Raw genomic sequence first — 20020 nt, 5'->3', positions numbered from 1 at the left:
ATTCAACCGATTAAGCGCAAACAAAGAGCCGAATGATTCAGTCACGGATTCAGTCTTTGATCTTTAAGTGCATCTTGCTATTAGTTCGTGTTGCAGAAGGTGGCGGTAATGCACCAAAAGCTGGTTGCAAACGCCGTTAAAAACGAAGAAGAGAAGAAGAAGAAGTTATATAGTTCGTGTTCGGGTTGATGAAATAAAGTCTGCGGTTGTTGCAAACCGCGCGGATTTTCTTACATCTTATAAGTAAGATTTAAGCTACATTTGTCTACATATAAAGTGCAGTCTCGCGATCCCGTCTCCGCCTGAAGTGGCTGGAGAATCGACGAGGCTGCATAAATTAAAATGAAGGAGCAAAAGGCGTGACTTCTCTAGACTTTGAAGGTTTACGTGCGATATTCTTTCAACAAATCTCGTCCTGTTTCCACAGCGGTAATGGTTTGTTTTATACCGTTACCAATTTCAAAACAGGCAGAGTAATACAGCGGCGGCAGTCAGATATTGTCTGGCAGGAGATCTGTGCGCCTTTCAGACACTTCAAATTGCCACAGTGAAACTTTGTTGTGAATGGAGGAAAAACCTTACATTGACTAATTCAGACTGTTTTCTATATCCGTAGGTTCTTCCGGATTCCAACTTTGCTCGCCATAATATCAGTAATGTGTAAAGGTTTGTTTTGTAAACGTTTTATTGACTTTACTTCATTTTATTCGTTCAATAAAATATGCGTTTTGTTTCCCCCCTACCATAATCAATCAAGTGTTTCTGAGGTATCTAAATTTAGCCATCCAGCAAAATTGTTTATTCTTTGGGTAAACTCTGAACATAGTAATTTTCATTCATGCATGAGTAAGTTAGTTCATGAAGGTGCATTTGTTTATGTCTGAGGCCTGGCTTCCTTGGGTTATAAAATTAGCCACTATCTACACTAGGGCTGGGTATTGAAACAAATTTCACAATTCGATTCTATTTCGATACATAAGCTTGCAATTCGATTCGATTACGATTCGATTCGATTCAATATTGATTATTTTGGATATCAGGTACAATACATGGCAAATTTTCTCAAGGAAAACAAATCTCTTAACATGCTGTAAACTATGGGAGTCAGTTGTATCATTAAAATTGTTTCATTAGCCTACTATAGCCTAATATTAAAGGTAAAGATTTACTGATTTGTATACAAACCATTACAATTTTATTTATTTTTCTAATAATAAAGTTATATGAAATATAAATATTTAAATGGTGGCTGTCATAAAAAACTTGCCAGATTTATTCAAAGATGCATTAAATATTGAAAAACATAAAATAATTATAAAATAACATAAAATGCATATGTAATATGGTGCATATATTTAGCAAAATGCTCCTCTCTAGAGTTAATTTTTCTAGCTGACTAACGAGCATACCTGTCAAGTATCCCGTTTTGGCCGGGAAAGTCCCGTATTTAACCCTTCTTTCCCGCCGTCCTCCCGTATTAGTATTTTCCCGTAAATCTCCCGTATTTTAACCTGCGCTATTAAAAAATAATAATGGCCCGGACGGATTAAAAAAAAACAAAAAAACATTCGCAATCTGAGCTCTGCTGCTCACATGGTGACGTTTAGTGTACGAAGTTGGTTCTCCTCAAGTTCACACAGGTGTTGTTCATCAGTTTTTCATATGGACTCCCCTATATGGACATGGTGGAAAAAATGTTTCAATGCTTTTCCAGTCAGATCACCTTCATTTATTATAGTGCTTTTAACAATATGGACTGTTTCAAAGCAGCTTTAGAGTGATGATAGGAAATTTAAGTAACAGAGATTGTTTTGGCTTTACAGCAGCTCTAGAATAAAGTTATTGTCCAGCTAAAGTTAGTTTTGATTGATTCACTTCCGTTGCAACGATCATTAGTTATTAAGGGGCATTCAACAACTATTTCAACTTAATAAAACCATTTAGAAATCATTTGGATGGTTTAATAACCTGTTCTGGTGAGAATGGTGACTTTCCCCGCTCCCCCCAGCATTCCTAGGCGGAAAACCAACCTTGCAACATGGGGACTAACGTAAGTTGGAAATAGGAAGTCTCGTGAGAAGCGAGAACGAGTGAGAAACACAGACTGCTTTACAGCAATTCGACATAAACACACACGCAGCCCTCGATGTGTATGATGTATTACCCACCTCGGTAGACATAGCTCCACACGATAAAGTTGGCCGGCTCCGATAATAACAAATGCACATGAGCAGCGGTAGAAAGGGGGAGGAGGGTGCTGCAAGTGAGTTTTTTTTACGACATTGTTGTGAAATATACGCCTCACAGCTGTAGGGGGAGCTCGCTGAAAAAACATGACGACAAAAGTGAAAATCAGCGAAGAAATAGCTAGAGTTGCCGAATGCCCCTTTAACTTAGGGGCAGCTAACATGACACCGTTCTAACAGAAAATTCTTTAATGTGATCTGGCCATTCATTTGCATAAAACAGTGCCTGGTGGCTCTGATTCAATCGCAAAACCTTTGCGTTACCTCGAAAAACTTTTGTTTTCCCCTGAGAAACTTTATGGTCTCTTGCAAAGTTTTTTTTTTAGCAGGGCCTGTATGCTTAAAACTTCTCAGAAATAGTCTTGAGTATCAAAAAAGTCTTAGTAAAAAGGTGTTGTCTAAGAGTAGGAGACTTTTATAAAGAAGCTAAAAGCAACTTTCAGCAAAGTTTAAGACTGATTCTTAAGCGCTGAATGAAGTGGCACTTGAGTGTTTTGGACTAAGGATTACAATGATGTCAACCCAAAATGGCCACCCTCAGCCAATGAATCATCCAATAGCGAGCCTTTAAGGGTGAAGTCACAGCAGCATGGCACCAATTATTTAATGTAATTATAATAAAATCACTTAATAAAGACACTGAACTGTATTTTTAATTCTTAAATGTATGTAAAAAAATATAAATGAAACCTTTTTTAAAGTGTTAATGCTATGGAATCCTTTTCTATTGATGCATGTTTCCTCATTTACAGTTGGAGTAATGATGCAAACATGAGATCCATCAACGGCTTCAACAACTGCAGGGAAATTAGCAATCCTCATAAACGTGGCTTGCTTTTGTCGCATGGTTTGATGATCAGTTAGAAAGTTAATGAACTGCCATACAGTACTGGGCAAAAGTGTTGAGCTGCCTAGGAAAATTTAAATATTCACCCTTTATCCAAATATTACAAAAAAATGTATTAATGATTTTGTAAGGATATTGTGTAGTTGTGCTTTGAGTCAATTGTTTAATTTGTGATGACCCAATGAAACATGACACAATGAATCAAGCAAAGAACACATGCAAAAACAGGAGAGAACCAGTGAAATAATAACTGATTATGTTGTAAATGTATTCTTTTTCCTGGAGCTATGAGTTTTTCTAAAACCTGTAGCTGTAGTTTGCCCTTTTTTTGTTTTTTGCCAAATAATTTTGTCAGATAAAAACCTTCACTAAGTTTAGTTTTTGTTCTTCATATTTTGAAATATAAAAAATAAAATAGTTTCCTCACATTTTGAGGTCATCTTTTTGGGTTTAAGGGAACTTGTAAGGTAATTAAAAACAAAACAAAAACCTTTGCACTTTCATCATATCTTTGATGGAAAGTGTGTGGTCTCCTCTCTGCTGCCATCTTGTTACTCTTAACTAGGTTAGGATACCTCTCCAGCACTCTAAAATAATTTATAAATCATACAAAGTAATGTTTTAACCTAGTCTTAACACTTTGGAACCTTTATGAATCAAACTTATTCTTAAGACTAGCAAAGAGTAAACTTACATAATTCATAGAATTTTGCACTTCCCCTTGGGGGTATCCCTGCCACCATTTTGATCCGTGTTCAACTTTGTCAAGTGGACGAGGGAAGTTTATTTGGACAGGTTTTGACTGAGGGAGCGAGTCTTCTCATATGTACACTTCAGGCATATCCATAGACAATTCAACACGATTGTGACGTCACAATCAACTTTCAGTACTCACACTTAATTTACCCAATAGTGGGCACTCGTGCAACGTAAGCAATAATGTACATCTAACTGAATTAGATAGAGGGAAGGGCATACAAAAAAAGAGGACACAGCCAAAGTGTCCAAATTCGTATTGTCTTAAAGTCAGGATGAAACGGAAGTTGTGATAGTCTTTTCTTCCCTATTGTGATGTCTATCCTAGTTAAATTGTCAATTTTTAGACTGGTCTATTTTGATTTCATGGTGACAATACATTTATATTTAAACTATTTCAATAGTGTTTATATTGTAAAACCTAACTGTCTTTCTATGAAGTGTATCATGGTGGTACATTTCTTTAAAATAAATGGCACTAGTTATGTTTTGGTATTTCATGCATTGACATTCAGGCACATTTAATTGTATGAAGACATTAACCCACTACCCAATTTATAAGGCGACAAAAACACACTGTCATTGACTTTTAGCAGTTTTTTTGCGCACAGACGATAACATTATCAAAACGATACTGTTCACGATGATTCGCGAAAACAACGGAAAACGCTGTATTATTCATACCAGGCCAGTAGTTGGCGATGTGATTTTGTAAAGAAAGCTTATAGACTGAACATGTAATACGCATGTGCATGACGTCGCTGTTTTCACAAATTAGCATTTTTGTCGTTTACATGGGGACGAGAACAGTATCGTTTTCAAAAACTTGCTCTTTGAAAACAGATTTCCAAAAGTTTGCATTTCCAGGTCCCCTGAATCCCTGTTGTTGTGTAAACTTTTCAGTTTTTAGTTGAAAATGGCCCCTTAGTGTTAAAATATCCTTTAATGATGAGGATTAAGATTTTCTTTTACAAAAAAGAAAAGAAACTTGAACCCCCAAATGATAGTTATACTATGAGCAAACCATCCAATCAAGTATCCACATGTTTTATTTGTTAAAAGTGAATAGGTAAAATGTCAACACATAACAGTTAAAGCATGATTATGAATATTAAATATTGGCTGGAGGCAGTAAAGGATTGGCAGGAGCTTTCACATGTGTATGAAGGAGACGGGCGTGTACTGGCAGGCGTTTGACGCTCAAAAACACTCTTCTCAAACCCGACGACTTGATTTCCTCAAATGTTCTCCTGTAGCGTCATTTCAGCTATGCTTGGAGCATATTCGTGACTTTGAGAAGTTTTCTTGGTCCTGTTTAGGATGTCCTTAACATCGAGTAAGAGAGATGGACGTGTTAAAGACAAGAAGTGCGCGAAAAGAGCCCAAGGTAAAAGAATCCATAACGGTGTACATACATAATTCACATGTACAGTTCTTATAATGCTTTATGCTTTAAATAATTTTTGAGTGGATATTTTTATGATTACACAATGCTTTAAATGGCAAGTTTGCTCTGTGTCATCAATTATATTTTCCTGTTCTGACACAGGTTTAAAAAAATATTTTGTATTTTTCTTATTTTATATTATATTATAAACACAATATGATGGAAATGGAAATAAAACAACATTCTGAAAAACAAGTCTGAAAATAAAATGGAACTTTTTTTAAGACAAACTTCCTCGTTCATTTCACTCTGTGAACCTGCTTATACCTGTTATCACCTGCTCTAAACCTGTTACATAGTTCTGAAATGACAGCATGTACACAAGTTGACTCAGAAAGTTGTACACATGCTCTGAGAAAAAGCTTGAATTTGATTTATTTGTTTACAGAGGAGAAGCAGGCAGTCCAACAGAGAACTTTTACCAAGTGGATCAACATGCATTTGAAGAGAGTGAGAATTTTCTTATTTCTACTCCAAGGCCAATCAACATATTTAGTTTTTTACATGCAACAAGGCCAATCAACATATGATTTTTTAAAATTATACATTTGTTTACATAATATTTTCCATGAGTAGACCTATTACTTCAACAGAAGTATTGAATGTCTTAAGGTGCTGTTTTTGTAAAAATGTCAGCATGTTTGTTTATTAATAATGAGAAATTATCATACTGTACATTTAAAAGTAGTCATTAACTGTCATATCTACTTCATTTAAGTTCCTTTCTGTGTTGTAGTGTGACCCACCTTTACAGGTTAATAACTTATTCACTGATGTTCAAGATGGAAAGGTTCTCATGGCTCTTCTTGAGGAACTGTCGGGCTGCAATATGGTTTGTCATCACATATTTTACTCAAAAGATGCAAAGTTTGATCATTATACTTCTGTAATACATACATGTGGCTTTCCTAAACACATAAGAAGCGTTTTTCATGTGCTTTAGCTTGATAGATTCAGGCCATTCCCGCATCACATCTTCAGACTAAACAATATTGCGAAGGTCTTGAATTTCCTCGAGGACAGAAATGTAAGTCCTAATTTATTTTTTTCCCCCATGTCCAAATCACATACATAGCGGGTGGGATATATATATATATATATATATATATATATATATATATATTGGCCAAGAATTAATTCCCTCATTTTAGTTAAATGGATAGTTCACTCAAAAATTAAAATTTTGTCATAATTTACTCACCTTCAAGTTGAGGGTAGCCATTGAATTCCATAGTAAAATACTATGGAAGTCAATGGGGCCCATCAACTGTCTGGTTACCAACATTCTTTAAAATATCATATTTTGTGTTCAACAAAAGAAGAAAGAAACTCATACAGGCTTGGGACAACTTGAAGGTGAGTAAATTATGACACAAATTTAATTATGGCCATGTTGTATAAAATAAAACAAGGGAAATAATTAGTATGTGACAACGATTTAACTACAATGAGAGAACTAATTAATAAAACAGCCATCAATATCTATGGCAAACGTGATTCAACCAAGTACCACATGTTCCTGGATCAACATCTTTGCTGATCCTGGAACAACTTTCAGATCAACCAATCAGATTTGAGGGATAAGTTTACAGTTTATGTCAAGTTTAGGCTTAGAATCAGGATAAGGTGCTTCAACATCAGTGTCAATCCTTTGATTTTAGGGAAAAGTTATGGGTAGGGTTAGGTTTATGGGTAGGGATAGGGTAAGGACTAAATTTTGGGAAAGGAATGTTGTTCCAGGATCAACAAAAGATGCTGATCCAGGAACATGTCTTGGCAAAATCACAGTGACCCAATATCTATTTTTCCCTTACATATGTCATGTTCAAATGTAACCATTTATATTGTTTCCACACAGGTGAGTCTTATAAATATTGACGCTAATGATATTGCTTTTGGCAATCCTTCAGTTGTTCTCAGGCTAATCTGGAACATCATTGTGTACTATCAGGTAAAGCACACTAACATTGTGTAATGGTAATGAAAGAGTTCCATTGTTCTTGTGAGTGAGTGTTTGTTGTGGCTAAATTATTTTACCATTCGAAGATTAAACAGGTTACAGGACACCTAGAGAAATTCCCTTCCACCTTCAGTCTGCTGTCATTACCTTGTGGCAGTGATTCTTCAGGTCGTAGTTCTCCAATATCACCTGGAGATGAAATATTCGGTACTCTACCCTCAAAAGGCAAAAGGTCTTCTCAAAATCTCAAGTACCGCGGTACAGCCATAAAGACTCTGCTTAGCTGGGTGCAAAACTGCACAGCAATGTAAGTCAATTAATTTACTCAGCCACAATAAAGGCAAATGTGTTTCTTGTTATGCAAATTGGTATATTGTGTATTTGTCATCATTTACTCACCTTCAATGTAGTTCCAAACCTTTTTTCTTTTGTGGAACACAAAAGGAGACAGTTTGAAGAATGAACTGATCGCTCTTTTCCTTGAAATTGAAATGGAGACTGATGCTTTCAAGCTTAAAAAAACACTACAAAATCATTGTTTTGTTTGCTATATTCCTTTAAAAGCCATGCAGTAGCTTTCTGTTTTCACTTCAAATCTCCTTCTCCAGTGAGCTGTAACTGAGGACCATGAGTGAGTGTGTTGAACTTCGTAAACAAATCATTCAGAGTGGGTTTGTGAAGCAGTTTAAACGATTGATTGAAAACAAATAACTCAAAAGAACAATTTGTTCCAAATAAAGCGTCGGTACTTCTTTCATGAACTCTTATGAACACACCAAGTTAGATATAAAGGACGGATCTTAAGATGTTCAGTAAATATAACTTGAATTTTAGTCTGTTGCTCACTCAATACTACCAGATGACTTTGTATGGAGTATGGACCACTTTCATTGTGCTTTTGCATCCATTTTGCCACATCAAGTATAATTTCATGAACAAAGAACATGAACTTACACAGAAGAAAGACAGCTTTGGAACAACATAAAGCAAAAATGATTAGATTTTTTTTTTTAAATCTATGCTTTTATTAATTAATTGGATGGACTTTAATCTAATGTATTCAATCTTAGAAAATGCTGTTTCAATATTTTCCTTCAGATATGGGGTAGAAATTCATGATTTTGGTAAGAGCTGGAGGAGCGGAATGGCTTTTTTGGCTCTGGTTAAATTCTTCTGTCCTAAATTTGTGGACATGAGGAAAGCTTTGTCATCTGAGCCTCGTGTAAACATGGAGACAGCCTTCACAGCTGCATATGAGTGGCTGGGGATTCCTCCACTGCTGGATCCAGATGGTAACACACACACACACACACACACACACACACACACACACACACACACACACACACACACACACACACACACACACACACACACACACACACACACACACACACACACACACACACACACACACACACACACACACACTCACTCATGTTGGCTTTTCATGTTTTATGGGGACACTCCAAAGGCATTATGATGTTTATACTGTACAAACTGTGTATTCTATCCCCTTACACTAACACTACCCCTAAACCTACTCCTCACATAACTCTTTCCACTTTAAAAAAAAACAAACAAAAAAAACATCACTTTGTATGATTTATAATCTATTTTCCTCATGGGGACCAAAAAATGTCCCCACAAGGACAAGGATTTCAGATATTCCCATCTTTGTGGGGACATAATTGCCATTTTGTCTCCATAACGTAGGGTTTGCCAGGACCACACACTCTATCCGCTTCCTTTTACTTGAAGAATAGCTGTGTATTGTCTGTGCCTTCTAGGGGAACATGCTTAATTGCTGCATGACCTGCTTTCGCTCTTCAGAAATAAATATGTTGTAAAAACACATGAGCAGACCCAGAATTTTACTGCAGTATTTTGTACTACAGTAAATATTGCCTGTGAATATTGTATAGCAAAGTGACTGGATAGCAAATAAGCAGAATTTATGTTTGTGTGGGATTCATTCACCTTCAAAGCAACTGGACCGCAAGCAGATGTGTTTGTTATTTGACCTGACCTTTTTTTTTTTTTTTTTCACTAGATGTTGCAGTGCATTCACCAGATGAGCAGTCCATCATCACCTATGTAGCCCAGTTTCTTGAATGTTTCCCAGGCCATGGTGAGGTGAGGATATGTTTATCTTTCATATGAATGATTGCGTAATAGGGCCGGTCATATAAAGTCACAGGTAAAGCTAACTAAGACTTGCTTATCTGGAATGATAACATTGTGAGTAGATATGACAAGAAGACTAAACATGTGGTCACATTAGCTGCATTTTGCAGAATTTCAAACCAAGCAAGTCTTACTTGATCAATTCTGCACATTCTTGTGACCAATGTGAAACCATTGCGCAATTTGTGTGGGGAAAGTCCACCCTCACGTTAAATTCATCAATCATGTGGATTCCTATTAAAATGACTGAATTTTGCCGTTGCAAATTTGCCAAACAATGACAAATGTGACAGCACATGTGATATAAATAATGCATAATATAATGCATCCATGTATAATTCAACTCCAAAATGTCAGAAATACTGTCTATTAATGAATTCCACTGGCATGTCAGAGGCCAGGTAGTGTTTATTTATTTTAAGCCCTGAATGATTTTGAATTAAATATATATATTTTTTGTGAATGTTTTAAAATTTTGCATCATTCAGTTGCTAAAGATAGTGTCAACAGATCTTGATTCAAGGCAAGAATTACAAAAAAAAAAATATATATATATATATATATATATTGTTGACACACTAATGTTTGGAAGCTCACTTTCGAGTAAATAAGGTACTCCACTAAAAAGTGGAAATTGCCTTTTTATTTACTTTTTTTTACTATAAGGTAGAAAATACCTATAACATTAACCTAATGTAGCACAATGGAACCAATTATTTTAATATTGTGATGTTTATACGCGAGCAAACTAGGATAATTCTTAGAAAGAATAAGATGCATTCACTGATTCGCAGGGCAGTATGTCAACAGATTCCTCTAGAGGCACACCAAACTCCATTGAAAGATGGGACAGACCTTGGATTGATTCGGTTAGCTGTGTGTCACAATCTAATGTCTCCGCTGAAGCTTTGAGACGCCTTCATAACCCTTCTGAGACCTGCCAAGAAGAACAAGATCAAGAGCTCAGCTCAGAGTCACTTCCTATCTGTCCTTCAGACAACCCTGTGGGTTTATCTGCTATACCTCAACATTTCCTCACCATGAAGAGTTCCAGCTGGTCAACTGCACAATCCTTCTCAGACTCCACTGGAGGGCAGTGTTGTGACTCCGTAGAATGGAAAAAAGGCTTGATGGTAAACCTGGAGGATGATGGGAACAGCTCTGAGGTTTCAAAGGCCGTTTATGCGCTGTCAATGCTGGATTCAGACGAGGAGGACGCATACAGCTACATCTTAGAGCTGGACCATAAAGAAGCTGGAATAGTGTCAAATGTCGACTTTGAATTAAACACAGTCATGGATTCACAGGGAATGGAGTTTGGTATAAATGTTGTCAGTACACTTGAATCTCAAAGTAGGGAAAGAAACTCATTGTGTCATTTGTGTGATACACCGAGTCATTTAAAACCCACGGATGCATTGATGTCATGTGATAGCAAAGGTACAGATGAAAGCACACTGGGACAGGTCAAGGACATCCTTGTGTCCCAAAGGGACTGTGACTCTCTGCCGATGACTCAAACTGGTATAAACAACACAGAAAAGACTGCAAGATCATCTGCTGATGAACGTTTGGACTGGGACTGCTCATTCAAAATGAAGGAGAGTATTTACTTGGATGCATTTACTCTGACTTGCAGTGATGGTGTTGATCATATGCAAGTGGACAATGACCTTAATAAGAATGACCTTTTCCCTTGCAAAGCAAATTATAGTCTATCAGAAAAGGACCAATATGAGCAAAACAGTTTTTTATATCAAAGTGTTTTGGATAGAATAACCGAAGAACCTGCAGTTTCACATTTGAGGTTAGGATTATATTTTACATAGGCCTACATTTTATTACCTGCTCATTTGGAAATACGTGCCTCTATCTATACAATATTGCAAAACTCCAAAAACGTACCTATACAATTCAAACAATTCACTGCAGATTTGCATTCATCTGTTTTGGATAAAACTGAACATGTTTTTAATGGCACTCACTAGACATTTCACTTCGAAACATGCAATAAGCGTAATATCATTCCGCAGAAATGTTGCAACAGGTACGTTTTTCCAAATGAGCCTGTTTGCTTTGATAATAACTAATGACCGCCTCTTTCTGTGTTTTAGGAACGGGGGTCGTTATGAGCTGGAAGAACTACATGTGCTTCTGTTCCTCTGGGTGATCGCCTACTGCTGCCTTATATATCCTCACCTGGACTTCTTCAGTCTATTAAGTTAAAACTAGCAATGCTGGAGCAATATAATTATAAGGAGAGTTGAACAAAGTGCAATACTGTGCCTCCACACACGCAAACTCAGTTTATCTACTTCTCACTGTTTGTAAGTCAGGATCAGTGCTAAAACTGGTCCTCTACATAAAGTGATCACATAGATCATAGGTTTAGATCACATAAAGAATTTACAGTTGAAGAGTTACAGACTTAAAGTAGACTATGTGGATTGTCAGTATCACATTGTGAGAGCATGTCAAAGGTCTGAAAGAGTGTTTAAACATTCAACAAAAAGTCATAATTTAGTTTTGCATGACTTTTAGAAATAGAGTGCTTAACCCTCAAAAGGTCTTCATTTACTGTTTACACTTCAGGGCTTTGGGGTCCATATGACCCCAATAATTGATAGAGTAATTGTACAAACAATATACATTTTTAATCATACAAATAATATATTTTTTTTTGTTGTTTACTTCTAATCTATTCATTAATGCTGTGTTTTGGGAGATATGAAGTACTTTTTTACCTATTTACTGCAGAATTCCTCCACTACACCATTAGCATAAGTATGAAATATACATTTTTTATGAAAAAAAAGCACATTAATGATGATCAAATTTAAATAGGAATTGTTTCTGGATATTGATATAGGTGTTAGATGCATAATTCTGCCATCTGCTGGTTAGATGTTTTTTTTGTAGATAAAATGTGTTTAGCCTTAAAGTGTAATTACCATATACTTCCAGCAGAGGCCCAATAGAGATCCATTAATTTTTCTGGATGTGACTTAGTGCTCTTATAACAGCTTTTGTTATGAATATATATATTTAAACGTTTAAAATACATTAAATCAGTATTTTGTCAAAGTTTAGAATTATTTTTGTTGTTGTTTGAGGTCTTTTGAAGTATCTTGTTATTGCAATAATTCTATATAAATTTGCAGTAATGCCAAATAAATTTGCAATAATGCCACATATGTTGCCACTAAAAGAAAATACTTGATTGCAATTACATATTATTTCAATAATCAAAATGTATCAAATTATTAACTTTAGAATAAGAAATACATTTTTAAAAAGTAAATAAAAACAAAAAAACAAATAGCTATAGGCGAATATGAACAGGAGTGAAGAGTAAACACACCTGTGTGTCTATGTGTTTGTGTGCACGCACGTGCATGTGTGTGTGTAATCATGCTCATTCCACTTTGTTTTTTTCTCTAATGCCAGGTCTTCATTTATGTGTGAACATTTTTAGATTCATGCTGGAATTATTGATTTTATTTCCCAATTTCTATAAAAATGCTCTCTTTTGCTGTCACACCTGTTTGTTTGTTTGTTTGTTTGTGTGTCTCTCTGTGTGCATGTTATGTGTGTGTAGTCACGTTCTTTCCATATTACATTTGTGCTCTCATATCATACCTTCATTTGTGTGTGAAAATTTTTAGATTTATGCAGAAATTATTGATTTTATTTCCCAATTTCTAAATTAAAAAAAGCATAAAAAATGCTCTCTATTGCAGTCACACCTCTCTCTATCTGTGTGTGTATTTGTGTCTGTGTGGGCGCACAAGTGTGTGTGATAATGTTCATTCCACATTGTATTAGTGATCTAGTACCAGGCCCTCATTTATGTGTGAGAATTTTCAGATGTATGCAGGAATTATTGATCTTATTTGCCAATTTCAATAAAAATGCTTTCTATTGGAGTCACACCTGTGTGTGTGTTTGTGTGCACGTGTGTGTGCAAGTGATCAAGTTCGTTCCACATTGCATTTGTGCTCTAGTACCAGGACTTCATTGTGGTATGGAAATTTTCAGATATATTCTGGATTTATTGATTTTTTTTTTTTTTTCCCATTCATTTTAATGTGGGGTCATATTGACCCCGAAGACCAGAAGTGTAATTTTTTTTTTTTTTTTTACATACCTATAGAACAACCGAATCAAGCCCAGTTTGTGTGTGTGTATAGATAGATAATGTAGGACAAGTCACAAAATCTTATTCCACTGAGGGAACCTGAAGGGAACCATTTTTTTTTTACTAAGGAAAAGTCGATTGGGTTCATATAGACCCCAGTGACCAAGGGATGGCGTAATTTTGTAGGCCAGCCTAGAAGTTACTATACCACATTGGTTCCCTTAACAAAAAGCCAATAGTATTTACCCCTGGGTTTTGGATTAGGCCTATTGGAGAAAATGACTTGTTTTTGAGTTTTACAAATCATTCCTGCAGCACTATATAAATATTGCCTTTTGCTGTTCCTTTAATATATATCTATATAACTGCCCTTCCATGTAACATGAGCAACAAGGTTCAGTGTTATTTATTTGTAACTTTACCCTGCAGCATTTTTTTTTAAAAGTTGCCTGCCACCGCCAGCCTTTTTGATTAAAAAAAAAACACGTTTTATTCTAGCTACATACATTTTTTTTATCAGCACTTGAATGTGGGAAAGTTTCATAAAAAAGCAACATTTGGAGCAAAAAGCTGGTAAAATCACGTTTTTGTCAAAGACTACATCTGCATCAGATTCAGAACGATATTCAAAACATAGATGGAGTAAATCGAGTCCATCAACACCCCCAAAGCTTCACAGTGCTATTGCTTGTCCTAGGTCAACAATTAATTCAGTAACATTAGGCAGTTTTGATTTATGCTGTTTAATGTTGATGATTGCGTTATTTTACATTTGCATATGTATGCTATCGCTTGTTTCTGCTTTTTCTTCACCTGTGTTTTGATCAGGAGATTCTGCACTCTTTCAGAAGATATGTAATAATGCCCCCTACTGTATAACAGTGAAAACACGGAAAGCCTGAAATTTCCGTCAATTGCGGGGAAAGAGTTAATATAATCTTTCTTTTTTTCTCCTTATGTTTTATTTGTTTATGTGAAATTGGTTTCATGATAATTTTTTGATGAATACGCGAATGCTAATCTGACATCTATAATACTGTACAAAATTGAAAAGCATTAAAGAATAAAATAATAAACATATTTATTTTGACAGAAGATGGTAATGTCAGGTAGTGGAAATAGTTTGTTTAGCTTCATTCTATCATTTGACAGTTGAATGCTTCATTATTGAAGCCAAATTTAATGGAGAGGCCTACTTAATAATCTCATTAGACCAGTAGTTTAATTATGTATCACTTTATCGGATGTATAAACATGTTGCAATTTATAACAAATGTTTTCATGCACCAATAAAGTGATTTTCAGTTCGTCCCAGCAATCAAACATTTGTATGTGTGTGTGTGTGTGTGTGTGTGTGTGTGTGTGTGTGTGTGTGTGTGTGTGTGTGTGTGTGTGTGTGTGTGTGTGTGTGTGTGTGTGTGTGTGTGTGTGTGTGTGTGTGTGTGTGTGTGTGTGTGTGTGTGTGTGTGTGTGTGTGTGTGGATCTGGAGAAGATAAAACAGGCCAAAAACTGCTCAAATATGTACGACTAAGCGTGGGCTGGATGAGATTTTTGCCCTCACTACAGAGAGCCAACAAATTCTGAGAATGTGTTTGTTTACTGTCAAGGTCAGGGCCGCTAATCAATGTCAATATCTTTCAACATTTCCCTTGGAAAATGATCCAAAGAGGAGTTTGGACAGTTATGTGTGCCCCCAACTGTGTTTTTGTGCAGCAGTGAGTTATTAAGAGATGTGTACAGTATATTTTGATAGTTGCAAAGTTCCTAATCCTCACTTATCCAGGGGAATTGGACGAGCCTGAGAGACGCATACGCTAAATGGTGTTGAAAGCTACTATGGATGCCCTAGTGCTCTACAATGACCTTGTCTTTGGTTTGTTTACTGCTTATAGCAGGGAGAAGCAAAGGGAAAATCATTGTTTCTCCTCAGTTGGACTGTCCTTTGCCCTTGTGAAGATATGGAGAATCTCACATGACCTGATCTCAATAAGGTTTGATGAATGGACTACTCAACTTCACAGAGGCCGTTGTGGAGGTCACATATCCACATATCCATTTTACAACAAGATTTAAATGTGGCTCTAGCCCATCAATTAGTTTTGAAATATAGCAGTCACTTTTTGTATGTTGTATGTTATACAGTGCATTCAAAGTATTCAAACCACTAATTGTTTTCCCCCACACAATTAATGTATAAAGTATTACATCAATAAACATTACATACCCCATAATGACAAAGAAAAAATATATTCGTGATAATGTGCATATTAAAGAAACAACAACATTCTAGTCCATTTGGTGGTGGCAAATCAACAAAAGCTCCTTTGCCAACTGCCAAGTATAACATTGAAAGAAGAAGATAAACAGAGTTTGTAGATTTTACAAAATTTACATTAATGATATCAATTGAATGATCTAAATGTTTTAGGTCAATGATCAAACAAGGAAATTGGCAACACACCAATTGGGTCAATTGGTCACACATCTTTGCTTCCATTGAAACACAAGCTGCTCTTTTGATACAGTAATTCTCAAGTCATGCTGTATCATCTGCATGATTACTAAGTTTAAGAGTTAGTTTGGGAGTTTATGTAGCCTGAATGTATAGAAGCTCAACATTATTGTTGTTGTCTTATTTTGTAATGATCAAAATTTTTAATTGACAGATGCCGATTTAATGGTTTGCGGCTGACCAGATGGTGAGTGACATATTTTTTTTTCACACAAGAAAAGTTATGAACACAAGAACAATCAGTCTACATCCTCTGTACAAGTGCTGCTGCCATAAAAGCAAATAGATACATATCAAATAGGAAATACAGAAATTATTGTTTTTGAGTTCTCATTCAATGTGTTATGATGATAATGTAATTCATAATGAAAAAAAAAAAAAAAATCTTTCTTACACCACTCTCAGGCTTTGGGACCCCACTGTATATTTCAATCTGATCCAGTACAGAATAAGCTGTCTTAAGAGAGACATTCTGTGTGTGGCCAATTGCAGCTCTGTAAACAAGAAGCTCAAGAAGCTTCATTCTGAATTCAACTGTTGTAAACATGCCAATAAAATGGAGAGAAATAGACATTCCACTCTGTCTAAGACATTGATTTTCTTTCCCCCTTTGACAGGTTTGCAGAGATCCGACTCCCAAAGTTTGCTTTGGAAAAAAACATATACTTCAGAGACCCATGAGATGCACGGTATTCACTCATTGTGAATCAGCCAATTGTACACAGCCATCAAAGGTGGACGATCTGATGTTGACTCTTGTGAGGGTATTCATTTTAAGCACCCTCCTATCCGAGTACAGTATATCACTGGTTGATTGATTGTGTCTCTCTCTGCAAGCTCAGTATGTAGTGAACTGATTGTGGATGAAAGCCCAATAAAAAGGGGTTATAATAATAATAATAATAATAATGAGTCGTGTTATAGGAACTTTTTTCCCCCAACATAAACAGAAAATGCATATACATTACATGTTTAATTGGAGCGTAAACAGTAAATAACTTATTTGGGTTTTTAAATTTGTTTAAAACCTATAAATAAGAGAAACTACTAATTATGGACAGCTAATTTTAGAGCTGTGCTTCAATTGACCATCACATAAAAAAAAGCCACAAGCTATCACAGTATCTTAAGATGTGAAGACTTTTTGATTAACAGTCTGAGAGGAAGACAGTCATATCAATCTTAAATTGCTGATCTAAATCCCATCAACTCATTTTAAGTACTGAAAACCCCTGACACAGAAGTCTAAAACTGTGTTGCATCACTAAATACAGAGCACGGGGGTGGAAACAGGTTAATGTTTAAAAATGTTACTAAGCTGATGCTTGAAGGACTATAAATTGACTCCACTTCATCTGATCTGTCTCCTGTCAAGAGGACTTTGATGGTAAGTTACAATTGTTTTGCTTAAAGTGCTACGATTGTACCAGAATTTTAAATAGCTACTATTTGAAATTTACGTTTAAAATGTGAAATGCAAAAGCATAGATTTGTATGATCAAGTAAAAATCACAAAGTTTGTACAATGCTGTGCCCTCTGGTCATAAAACAGGTGGATAAAATGTGGGTAAATATTTATTGCTGCGCGATTGCTGCCCTGCTGGTAGTAACGGCCTGGGCTGCACCCCATGAAGGTCACGACCATGGTGGCCACACACACGATCACCACCACCATCTCCACCATGGGAAGGATGAAGCCCACCCCAGCCATGAGGGGTCCAGCGATGCCTGCCACCTGCTTTCTCCCCACAACGCTGACTTCGCCTTCTCTCTCTACAAGAAACTTGCATTCCATCCTGATGCCCAGGGCAAGAACATTTTCTTCTCCCCAGTTGGGATCTCAATGGCTTTGAGCATGCTGGCTCTAGGTGCCAAGGGCAGCACTCATTCACAGATATACAGCAGTCTGGGTTATGGTGGGTTGAAACCTGAGCAGGTCGATGAGGGTTATGAGCACTTGCTCCACATGCTGGGCCACAGCCAGGATGCCATGCAGCTGGAGGCAGGAGCTGGTGTGGCCATCAGAGAAGGCTTCAAGGTGGTGGACAAGTTCCTGAAGGATGCTCAGCACTACTACAGCAGTGAAGCCTTCAGCGTTGACTTCTCCAAGCCTGAAATTGCTGAAGAGGAGATTAACAAGTTCATCGCTAAGAAAACACATGACAAGATAACCAGCATGGTGAAGGGTCTGGACCCAGACACGGTGATGATGCTGATTAGCTATATGTATTTCAGAGGTACTAAATAAACCTCTCTTACGTTCAGTGATATTCCTTTAATAATCATTTATTTGATCTCTGAAAAGTCTTGGTTGATGCTGACCTGAAGTTCTTGCAATTTGTCTTGATAGGCAAGTGGGACAAGCCATTTGATGCAAAACTGACCCACAAAGCTGACTTCAAAGTGGACAAGGACACCACCGTGCAAGTTGACATGATGAAAAGAACCGGCCGCTATGACATTTATCAAGATCCTATCAACCAAACTACGGTCATGATGGTGCCCTACAAAGGTAATACTTCCATGATGATCGTTCTTCCTGAGGATGGGAAGATGAAGGAGGTTGAAGAACACATCTGCAGACACCATATTAAAAGCTGGCACGAAAAACTCTTCAGAAGGTAATACCATCTATACATCCTGATTTAAATGCATGTACTAGTTGACTTCTGACCTGAAGGTTGATGGTTGTTTAGTTAAACAAGATATTTGGGAACTTGCCATAGTAGCTGATATACCATATTTTACATTTATGCCCTTCAGTTCTGTGGACCTGTTTATGCCCAAATTCTCCATCTCTGCAACTTCAAAACTGGACCGCATTCTGCAGGAGATGGGAATAACTGATGCGTTCGGTTACGCAGCAGATTTCTCCGGGATGACAGAAGAAGTCAAAGTCAAGGTGTCACGGGTATGTGTGGACTTGTTTTTACCATTTGAAGCACCACCAATGGTTGATAGACCTAAAGCATTTGAAAACTCTTGAGAGTTATGTTCACATTTTGAACCCAATCTCCAGGTTGTCCATCAGGCAGTCCTCAGCGTGGACGAGAAGGGCACAGAGGCAGCAGCTGCAACCACAATAGAAATAATGCCCATGTCCCTACCAGACGCCGTGGTGCTCAGCCGGCCTTTCCTGGTTCTGATTGTAGAGGACAGCACCCAGAGCATCCTCTTCATGGGCAAGATCACCGATCCTACTGTGTGAGATCCTACTCCACACATAACATGCTGGCCATCTGCGTAAAGGCTGCTAATCTTTGTGTAGATCTTATTGTAAACTGCAATACATGTTGATTTGAATGTAATCAAGTGTGTCATCAGCACTTTATTTCACAATAAATTCCTGTTTCGCATGTACATACTACTTATTGTAGTAATTTACACTAACTGGGTAAAAACTTTACATACCCCTGAACCTAACCTTAACCGATGTAGTTACCTTACACTACTCAGTAGTTTCATGGGTAAGCACACTGTAAAGTGGACATACTGTAAAATAAAGTGCAACCAAAACCATAATACATGCATTTCTCAATACTGGACTCAACAAAATGCTGCCTGGAAAAACTGCAATTTTGAGCTTATTAAATAGTCTTTTTTTTAACATGCATTTAATGTAATGTAGCAGGTAATTTAAAACAAATAGATTTACAGTACAATCAAACTCATCAAAGCAAATTTGGCTAAATGTATCAGTGGTGGTAGTAATTACAAGCCATGTTTTGGGTTGCACAACAGAGGGTAGGATGAGATAACCTAAGGTTCATTCCCCTTACCTCTCTGACCTTTAACCTTTCGACAGAGCTTCTGCTCCAGTACAGTGTGTTCAATCAATACCTTGTCCTCCATAAATCCAACACTGCAGGCTCAGGCATGTCTGTCTCTTCTACAAGATCAAGAGTGCAAATAAATGAAAATGAAAT

General features: G+C 36.7%; 2 protein-coding genes and 1 non-coding gene across 4 annotated transcripts; all 3 read left to right on the top strand.

The window, feature by feature from the left end:
- The first annotated feature begins 126 nt into the window (after nucleotides 1-126).
- clmnb (calmin b) lies at nucleotides 127-13373 on the top strand. 2 transcript variants are annotated; one of them, XM_077220729.1, is made up of 12 exons: nucleotides 127-243; nucleotides 617-666; nucleotides 5169-5236; nucleotides 5685-5746; nucleotides 6033-6128; nucleotides 6240-6323; nucleotides 7155-7247; nucleotides 7343-7563; nucleotides 8355-8548; nucleotides 9310-9392; nucleotides 10238-11250; nucleotides 11558-13373. In XM_077220729.1, exons 3-12 carry the CDS (start codon nucleotides 5170-5172, stop codon nucleotides 11667-11669), a joined length of 2025 nt encoding a protein of 674 aa, XP_077076844.1. In that variant the 5' UTR covers nucleotides 127-243; nucleotides 617-666; nucleotide 5169; the 3' UTR covers nucleotides 11670-13373. The 2 variants fall into 2 exon arrangements, with proteins under 2 accessions (XP_077076844.1, XP_077076843.1); XM_077220728.1 differs by having other exon boundaries at nucleotides 2999-5236.
- On the top strand, nucleotides 276-550 carry LOC143729865 (small Cajal body-specific RNA 13). The gene has a single exon (XR_013200121.1).
- Nucleotides 13374-17370: 3997 nt separating the features above from the next.
- LOC143729714 (alpha-1-antitrypsin homolog) lies at nucleotides 17371-19402 on the top strand. Its single transcript, XM_077221077.1, has 5 exons — nucleotides 17371-17481; nucleotides 17647-18331; nucleotides 18445-18715; nucleotides 18858-19005; nucleotides 19114-19402. Exons 1-5 carry the CDS (start codon nucleotides 17479-17481, stop codon nucleotides 19300-19302), a joined length of 1296 nt encoding a protein of 431 aa, XP_077077192.1. The 5' UTR covers nucleotides 17371-17478; the 3' UTR covers nucleotides 19303-19402.
- The last annotated feature ends 618 nt before the right edge of the window (nucleotides 19403-20020 follow it).

This window comes from Siphateles boraxobius, unplaced genomic scaffold, assembly GCF_051911475.1.
Source record: "Siphateles boraxobius isolate OS27281-9 unplaced genomic scaffold, OSU_SipBor_1 8, whole genome shotgun sequence".
Classification (NCBI taxonomy): Eukaryota; Metazoa; Chordata; class Actinopteri; order Cypriniformes; family Leuciscidae; genus Siphateles; species Siphateles boraxobius.
This window is presented reverse-complemented; position numbering and strand designations above follow the sequence as displayed.